Source organism: Silene latifolia, unplaced genomic scaffold (genome assembly GCF_048544455.1).
Source record: "Silene latifolia isolate original U9 population unplaced genomic scaffold, ASM4854445v1 scaffold_377, whole genome shotgun sequence".
Lineage (NCBI taxonomy): Eukaryota > Viridiplantae > Streptophyta > Magnoliopsida > Caryophyllales > Caryophyllaceae > Silene > Silene latifolia.
The window spans coordinates 70,515-80,533 of record NW_027413305.1 but is presented as its reverse complement, the minus strand read 5'-3'; the positions used below and the strand labels follow the sequence as shown (position 1 = coordinate 80,533).

At 33.7% G+C, this 10,019-nt stretch overlaps 2 protein-coding genes across 2 annotated transcripts; one reads left to right on the top strand and one right to left on the bottom strand.

Annotated features, from left to right (window-relative positions):
* The first annotated feature begins 226 nt into the window (after positions 1-226).
* Positions 227-2,836, top strand: LOC141639407 (uncharacterized). Its single transcript, XM_074448542.1, has 5 exons — positions 227-476; positions 1,187-1,429; positions 1,650-1,743; positions 1,905-2,013; positions 2,631-2,836. The coding sequence occupies exons 1-5, from the start codon at positions 453-455 to the stop codon at positions 2,707-2,709; spliced, it is 549 nt and encodes a 182-aa protein (XP_074304643.1). The 5' UTR covers positions 227-452; the 3' UTR covers positions 2,710-2,836.
* Positions 2,837-3,126: 290 nt separating this feature from the next.
* LOC141639406 (ras-related protein RABH1e) lies at positions 3,127-9,724 on the bottom strand. Its single transcript, XM_074448541.1, has 7 exons — positions 9,696-9,724; positions 6,751-6,960; positions 5,151-5,221; positions 4,829-4,917; positions 4,508-4,619; positions 3,928-4,018; positions 3,127-3,617 (listed from the first exon to the last, which is right to left on the bottom strand). The coding sequence occupies exons 2-7, from the start codon at positions 6,865-6,867 to the stop codon at positions 3,474-3,476; spliced, it is 624 nt and encodes a 207-aa protein (XP_074304642.1). The 5' UTR covers positions 6,868-6,960; positions 9,696-9,724; the 3' UTR covers positions 3,127-3,473.
* Positions 9,725-10,019: the final 295 nt, after the last annotated feature.

The window sequence follows — 10,019 nt, the reverse complement described above, 5'->3', positions numbered from 1 at the left end:
AGTTTGTTGAAGATGAAAGAATTTTAAAAAAGGAGAAACAGAAAGAAAATAGAGAGAGATGAAAGCGGGGAGATGTTTGTCGTGATATTCAACATCGTGATCAGGAGCTTTTCTGATAACCGTCCCCCCTTAACTTCTGAACTCCCCGGCTTTTTTTATTTTTTTGTTTTTATTTTTTTTAATAATAATAATAATAATAATAATAATAATAATAGTATCTCTATGTAACATCACCAAGCATCATTTTTACTTTGCTTATTAAACCTTCATTCATTTTTCTCCTCTCTTATTATCATTATTATCTTCCTTCCTAAAACTAAATCAATCTTCTTGTATAACAAACTAAATCTAAAATCTTTATGCAATCTTACCAAATATAACAACACGACCACTCCTCCCTTCTATTTATCTTCCTTTTTATTTATTTCTATGTAACATCTTTATTTTCTACAATGGCCACTCCCACCAGAGAACAGGTCAGTTTAACATTCATTATTGTAGTATCATCCCATTATTAATTATTACTCTATTAATTAATTTCTAATTACTATTTAATAATTTATGTTAATCATTTATTCTTTGTTAAGAATGTTGGGATTAACTACATTAAACCCATCTACTTAATCCAATAAACTTCACATCTTTTTTTATGATTTCTGGGGGAAATGTGGATTATTTCATTGTTTAACCTGCATTTGTAATTTCACACAAGAATAACTGTTGTAATTTATTAAAGAGGCAAGAAATGCAATTGCATGCTTGATTCCATTCTCTGATGTGATTTACTGTCCTTTTTTATTGTCGAAATAATTGACAATTTTCTGCTAATAATCACATTGATCTTCCTTTTTTTGGTTAGTGATGAAATACTTGGTGGGTAATGTAGAGGCAGTTGTCTAAGTCTAAGCTGTATTATGGTTGAACAATGATTAATTAATCGAATTCGAGATTAAATTATTGTGCATTGATGATAGAGTATCAGCATCTTGTACTAATTATTTCTAATTAAGAGAACAAAGGTGTTGACAATTGGGATTACAGATGGATTATGTTTAAATAAGAATGTCAATAATTGAAGTTAACTTAAGGTAGAAAACAACTTGTGGAGTTGTGGGTGTTTAGTTGTTGACTTCAATAAACAAATGGTGGCTGAAATGCTGGAAAATTGGGGTGATATAATGTGCAGAACCAGGAATTTTGCCGTATTTTGGTGTTGACTGAGGAAGGCAAAGCCATAGGCATGGGCACACCACTAACCAATTCACAATCCGGGTCTCGATTACAAAGTCCGGATAGTGTGGATGCTATGGGAAATTCAGACCCGTTTCCACCTTTCGTGGTAACTGTTGACATCGAGCAGGGTTGTACAGATGGTCCGAATATCAACCAAGATACTTGTGGCACCATTAAAACTGATGTTGCATTAACGGTGAGTTCCTTTTTTTCTACTTGACATCCTTTAATATTACCTGATCAAATTCAGTAAATCTTGTAGGAAACGGTCTGAGATCAACCCAAATACTTGTGTACTCCTCCTCATGATTGTAGGGTTAATAGATTGATCTTATTATAATGGATTGATCTTGTCTGTGTTTTTGTGGTTCAATGTTAGTCGACTCAGATGTGGTGATGCTTATAATATCTTGCAGAAACCATTAAGGAGACAAAACAGCTTACAGATCGGAGGGTCCATACCGCCATTGATGAATCACATCTTAATGTTATTGAAGTTTGATGCCAAAGGTATTAACTGCACCTTATCTTACATATATCTATACAGAATTATTTTGGTTTTTATTTTTTTTTTATTTTTTTTTTTTTTTTATGTGCTGGTGTGTTTCTTTAGACTAAGTTAAAATAACAACTGACAGCTAACTCTTTGATCTTGTTACCATACTTGGTAGATAAACAAGGACTAGAGCGTAGTCACGATGGTGCCTACAACAGATGGAAAAAATGCAAGCGGCCGAATTTGTTCGACTCACGTCGGATAGTCATCCTCTTCTCCATTCTGTAAGCTCTTTGCCTCAATGTTACATGCTATGTACAATTCTTCACAAAAACCTGTTTGACGACCCATCCATCCTCAATACAATTCATTCCATGATAAAGGTATACCTACCATTGTGTAGGTATACCTACTATTGTTACTGTTTCTTATTAGCCTTTTGCTAATGCCATCACTAATATTCATGCCCAAAACTGTATTCTCAGCTAATAAACAAGTGGGTCATTTGAATTTAACTTAGATGGGGTTATTGTGGGTTTAGGTCATTAATGATCTGCTGTTATTCGGTCATTTAGAGTTTGAGTCAGTCGTAATGGGGTCTTTCAAGTTAATATTGGGTTTTTGTTTAATTTTGTGTGTTCAAATAGGTTTATTTCAAGCTGAATCGCATTGAGTCAATTTGGTTCATGTCTACGTCATGTTCTTTTCGGGTTCTAGGGGAGGATCACAGCCTCACCCATCAAAGAAATAGGTTAAAAACATTGAATTGATGATAAATAATATCATGATCCGCTTTTATACTTTAGAGCAGTAACTGCAAGTAATGAATATGCTCCATGCCTCAATGCTATTGTGTTTAATACACTCCTTGAGTATGATTGCGATTGATTTGCTGAAACAGGTCAAGTATGGGAACCTTAGTACTGATCTACCTGACCCTAAGAGTTAGACAAGTCAGTGACGGCTACATTCATGGTTGAGATTGGTTTTCTATTTTGTATTCTTTTTTGTACTGTTTTTTCCGTCTCTGTCTTTATACTGGATTACAATTTTAGGTTGTACATAACTCAATTCATGCTTCTGTTTTTTATTGTTGGTGCTCTGAAATTCCAATGATCCTATCCAAAAGTAACTTACTCGACTAACATTTGTTCCGTGGTCTCTCTGCTTGCGGAGTAGGAGGAGTGTCCAAACTCGGCCTGATTACTGGTCTGAATGAAAGAATGATCTAGATGCATGCACAATGTTATTAGGCGTGGTTTTTGGTTGCAAATACATCAAAATAAAGCACTCGTAAATCATAAGTGCAACAGGGTTATATGCGTAAAGACCAGTATATGGTTTGGTTGTATGTATATATAACATCATCTCACAGTTTTTTGTATTTCAGAAGATAGTTTCACAAATCAAAAATTTTCACAGGGCTTCTTTAAGAAAAGGGAATACGGATTCGATTACATAAAGAAATAAGCACTCTACAGAATGTTGCTTCTAAAATCAAACTAAAAATGATCATATGTAGCTAAATTACGGAACTAGCGTTGTAACAGGAGCTCTTGTGAGTACAGAACTAGACAAAATCAACTATGGAACTCAAAACATCACTGTAAATTATTACAGCATCTACCTTTGAGTAACAGAGCCCGCAACAACCTCTAAACCGTACTGTCATTACCAAGTGATCCACTAATCCCGTTGAGATCCCAGACTTTGATTCGCCACCTATTGTGTCAGGAACCTCGTCTTAGCATGCGCAACCACCTCCTGGTTGTTCCGATTGGGATGAATTGCTGTGAGGTTTCAAGTTCACATCAACCATGTCTTCCTGCTTTGTTGATGAAAGAGTTTCCATCCCTGGCAAGGCCGAGGCTATCTTACGAAATAAAGGCTGTAAAAAGTTCACTTCATGATGTTAGATATCAGCTAGTCATGAATCCATGAAGCATATTAGAGCCAGACAAATATGACCCGCGGCTTTAACGCCCAAACCCCAACTTTAAAGTTTAAACACCCCAAACCCAATTCGATAGGGCCCGGTAATATAATGAGCCATACACAAATCAAGCCTTACTAGCATAGAATAATTAACCTGACCCAACCAAAGACCGATGTGGTGGATACCTCTAGTTGCGAGACATTGATGGTTAATTAGTACAACTAGTTTTAGTTTGGAGTACATTGGTAAGCTGTAAATGTACCTTGATGTTGAACCCTGCTTTTGCACTAGTTTCAATGAACATCACCCCACATTCACGAGCCTTGTTATCCCCTTCCTCTATTGAGACTTGCCTGTTCAATGCCAGTAAAATAGTAAATTGTACCAGAATCATTTTAAAAGTTCCATGCTTATATTTTGTTAGTAGTACGCCTATGAGACTAACAAAATACGTATATCCTAGTTTAAACAGATGAAAACACCAGATTATAATGTAGGCTGACAATTTGAGAGAATAACTCGTCAATGAAGTTTCAAACTTCACGCAACTAAAGAGCTCTCTCACTTGATAATGAACACTCCTCCCTCAAGTTCCCCATCCATCAACAAATCCCAAAAGATGTAACGTAATAATAGCTAGACTACTAGACTTCATAGGCTAACAGCTATAATAAGATGGAACACGCATATTACAAAACGAGGGAGGGGAGATTGTTAACACCTCTCTGCATCCCAAACAACTCATTGTTCTTTTGTAATGGTCGATGTGCGAGATATATATTAATGTCTGGTGATGGATTTTTCACACAGAACATGAGCTCCTAAACAAACCAGAATTTTACCTTTTTTCAACTAGATCAGTTTTATTCCCAACAAGGACAATAATGACATCGCTGCCACGTTCCGTCCGTACTTCCTCAATCCACTTTGATGTGTTCAGAAATGACTGCCTAGCTGCAGGACAAAATTCGACACAATTACTCCCGACATATAGTAATAATCATCCAAGTGCAGCACTACTTTATGCCAGTGTACAAAGACAAAACTATAGTATGAGATTCTTTAATCGATGGTGTATGAACAGTATGATCAACTGCCGCATGTATTAACGGATGATTTATTAATGTCTAAATCAGACCAATAATAAATTTAGCGGCACTCACTAGCAACGTCATAAACGACTACAGCAACAGAAGAGTCTCTGATATAGCTAGGGATTAAACTTCGAAACCTTTCCTGTCCAGCAGTATCCCTGCAGGTTATCCAAAAATAAGCGTTGAAAAAAATAGGCAACCAAGGCAAACAGGTAGTAGCTATCCCATAAACTTGGCGTTCAATCAAATCAAGGAACGAAAAAAATGAATGTGTTTTTTGTGTCTAGTACCATGACAAAAGGAAACGGAATACTTTATGAGTTCACTGCTAGTTTAAAAATTCGTTGACATTTCATTCAGATTGATTGACAAGGAAAGAAAGGCATCCTACCAGAGTTGCAATCGTACTGTTCGATCTTCAAGATACATGGTCTTTGACAAGAAGTCTATTCCAATAGTAGCCTGAATGCAATTGACAATACATAGTATATTAAGTTATGTAATGAATTCAGCAGACCAATGACCAACAAATTATATTGAGACGTGTTATAATTCAACGATTATTATTGTTTAATCAAATAGAATCATATGATCCTGAAAATTAAGATTCTACCTAGGATCCGGCCAGACTTGACTCTTGAAGTTTCGGATCGTAAAAACATAGAATCGTAAGTTCAATATGACAACAATGGCCATAACTTTACGCCATATAAGATTATTAGATTATGAAACCTGGGAATCTGGGATCATGTCATCTTGTCAATTTAGTATTAACAGGCTCCGATAATTAAGTTCTAATAGAAGTATGGAACCGGTCTAATTCTTGGAGGAGAAAAGAGTCTTACAAGGAGAAAAACCCAACACAAAATAAATACATTTGTAATTAATAGAATGTGCAATTCCAATACGGTGTCAGAACCTAAGAGATTGTTTATACTCCATATGTTCCAGGCACCAGCAACCTTCACAAAGGTTTATTAATACAAGAAAACTCCAACGTACTTATGCTTTGGGACCAATTATCCCCTAAGATCTAAACTGCATTTAAAATATCTTAACATGAGGACATCTCTGTTCTTTGTTTTCACATATCTCACCAAAAGCACTCAAAAAGTCATCTAAATAAGTTGGTGATGCCTTTTGGAAATTATACTCCAATTCAGATTTCGAATCAACATTCAATTACGTACGTATGCTGTCCTTTAATCCTCCTCTATTGATACCTTGGATATGTATCCAAATTATAACAAGCCATTCTAAAGATCACTAGGATGGGTTTTTCATAAAATCACTCGTCTAAGTTTCAATACTTACTAGTTCCTCACCTCAGCGCATTGTCTAGCTCAATCAGATACAACGTGAAACACAACAACATCCAGGTAAGTTAAGCCATGAACTCATTATTATCAACATCTATGCCATTCCATGAACAAAACACACCTACACTCTGAAAGATATTATCTAAATCGTGCATCTCATTTTATTGATTTTTTTTTCAAAAAAATTCTCATTTTCTGCAACCTTTTTTTTTTGGCGTATGGTTCGCTCAAAGGGTTGGCTGGTCGCCCCGGCCATGTTAATATTAAAAATACTCTTATTGAGCAGGGCGCCCGCAAATTGCTGGGCAAGGGAGGTCGAATGTAGGGTGCTAACGCAGAAACATTGTTTTTACGTAGATGACCGAAATTGCATTAAGAATTTCATGGTACACCAACTACCTCCCAATAAAAAGAAGCACAATCAACTCGATGCTTCATCCTCTGTTAATTACCATGGAAAAAAGTGTCGACCTAGAAATATAACGTCATTTATAATGATCGAGCAAATAGCGTTCCTCAATTCAACGATCCAAAAAAATATAATTGAATGACGTTAGAATTGTACAGAATCGACGATGATACACAAAAATTAAAGCATGAGGATGATCAATTACGCAATTTGACAAGATAAATAAAAAACCTAAAAAAAATGAAGAAGAAAGGAATAGAGACCTGATAAGTGGTGTCGAATTTATCGTACATGAAGCGAGTGATGATGCTAGTTTTACCAACGGATTGATCTCCAAGGAAAACAAGCTTGTATTTGGCTAAGGGTGATACTACCGCCATTTTTGTTGCAGATGAGAATTCAGGAGACGACGATGTTGCGTATATACCTGAATCACAGGGAATTATTCAAGGGGCTTTCGTTTTAATACTATACTAGTTTTATACCCGTGCAAATTGCACGGGTTTGTTGTTTAGATTGTTGTAGTAAGATGTGTTAATAGTGGTAGCTCTTTAACTAAAGTATCTATCGAGATTCGAGAATATCCAAATTACAGCAATAATAAAGTTGTTAATTAGTGAAACGTGATAGAATGAACCTAATTATAATGATGACTCTAATGACAATAATAAAGTTGCACGATTATGCAGTTTTAAATTTTGTTCTGATAAAAAATATAAATATTTAAGATAATAAAATTCTATATTTATTAGCTATCTCTTTTTGAAGTCAATTATATTTATAAACAAAGTTTTTAAATAAAACAATAAAGTATCTTTACTTTTGTAAAATAATTTTAAATTATAGATGTAATACTTGAGTTATAAAGAATAAATTTCATTTGTACTTTACAAAAGCACGGGCTAAAATGAAAATTTTCACCCGTACACGTTTTTAAATAATTTGACCCGTTTTTCATTTAGTAAAAATTGTTAATTATTGAATTTGAAATAGGAAAAATGAAATATTTGACATGCACTTTTAAAATGAAAAATTGACCCGTGCACTTTTAAAATGAAAAATTTGACCTGTTTTTCATTTTGTACTAACTGTTAATTAGTGAAATAGGATAAATGAGAAATTTAACCCATGATCGTTTTTTAAACTTAGTTTTTTAAGCTTAAAAGTAAAATAAATATATGAGTAAATTAAAAATTACTCCCTTTTAAAATCCAGTTTATTAAAATTACTCCTTTATATAATGTTTTCTTAAAATTACTCCTTTAAAATGCTCTTTTATCAAAAATTGCTTCAAAACTCTAATTTAGCTGACTTATTCCGTCTGTTTTTGAACTTATTCTCCACTGTTATACGTTTCAAAGTATAAATTGGTTAAGCCACAAACGGAATAAGTTCATAAACTGACAAAAAAGTACCTTACGTTAGAGTTTTGAAGCAATTTTTGATAAAAGTGCATCTTAAAGAAGTAATTTTAGGAAAAAATTATATAAGAAAGTAATTTTAAAAAACTGAATTTTAAAAGGGAGTAACTTTTAATTTATCTCTAAATTATTTCGATAAAATTTTCAATTAAATACCGATAAAATATACTATGTATGTGTCTAACGTGGCTAGTGACCTGAACTAACCCAACCCGACTTATCACCCGATTATGACTCGATCCGACAACTACCCGACATAAACTGTAACCGACCCGGTTATTAAACCGACACGCTTTGACCTGAATCATAACCGATCCAAGTGATCCTATAATCCTATTGTAATAGATCCTCGAATATCCTTCGGAAGTATATGTTGGCCAACAGAGAAACTCATCTAGAATGAACATACATGTGCTAGCCAGTCCGTCTTGCTTAAGACCGCCTTATTTCAGACCGCATTAAGACCTCTCACAAGTGAGAAGCACATGGGTGGTGGGACATCCCCATGTGCTTTCCCACTCACACCCTAAATGGGTTTTTTGTGAGAGGAAATGGTATCCGTCTGATTATTTCAGACGGATATGACGATCTGAAATAAGAATTTGTGCTAGCAATTTGATCTACAAAGTTGGGCCGGCTCCGGCTCATATAACAAACTCTACTAACGAAACCCTAAACACATGACACGTCCAAATAAATACTCCCTCTATTTTTCTTTATATGACTTTCTCACATTTCGAGACACACACTTCTCTCTTTAATATCTCTCAAATTATATGCTTAAATATAGTGATATGTATACTCATATAAAAGATTTTTTCATAAGTAATCTAATGGTATAATTTTTATAATTTTTTACCAAATATTTTATTGTAAATATTAAAGTCAAAGGCTCGTCTCGAAAAAACAAAACGTCATATATTAAAAAGTGGAGGGAGTACTACCCACCGCCATCAATACATACAAAATACATCACCCAAATCAGCTCACCCTCTCTCACTTACCTCTACCACTCTGTCTTTCCGGTTAAAATATTAAAATCCCATATAATCCCACCCCATATAAATACAACGCTGAATATAAAAAGTGTAAATGGATCGCATAAAATTTCTTGGTTCTTGCAAACCATGATCCAAACATTTTCAATTGATATTATTGTATGTGCGAAATTTCCAATATCATTTTTTCTCTCAGTTTTATTTTTCTATGAAATTAGCCTTTTTTTCTGCTTTTTTTTTATTCTAATAATTCCTTTAATCTTTCATAATTTTTTTCTGGTTTTTTTTTCAACTGTAACACCTTTTCAATTTATATTAGGAGTTATTTCAGATATTTGATATACATACGTCTTTTGATCAAGTTATTTATTTTAGTATTTATTTCAAATATTTTATTTATTTATTTATATTAGTAGTTATTTCAACATCACATCCGTATTTGATGACTGACATCAGAAAAAAAAATGTCATTGTAAATTAGGCTGCGTTTTTAGCTCATAATTTAATCTCGGTTCTTGATTTTATTTATTGCTGTTGCTTGTAAATTAAATTGAACTTGATTTGTAGGACATGGCAGACCATTAATTAATGGCATAAATTTTAGTTTTGTACTCCTAGATTAGAATTTGTAGGTTGGAATTAAGCAAGCAGATTAATGAATACAACAAATAAATTGTTTCTGGAATTTCAGGAACGTGGGTTTGTTTAAAAATTGACCTTTGAATTTTTGACTTTTAACCACAGGCTGACACCTCAGCTTTGTGGTTGTTCGTTTAATAGGTAGGATACTCATACTACTGCAATATTTTATTACTAGATTTTGTACCCGTGCGTTGCACGGGTTATAATATGGTTTATAGTCTTGAATATTTGAGCTTCCAAAACATTGTTGGGGATGTTTATTAATTAAAAAGGACTTGGTTACAAACTTACTTGAAACACTTACTTGCACGGGTTTCCTATATTGTCTTGATTTATCAATTGGACAATAGTGTTATTATTGTATATTTTTGTCTAATTATAATTATTAACATGCCATAAAAAATGAATCATACTTTAATTTAAGGTAAAGATACCAATTATATTATTATCAACAAAATTTGTGAAATACAC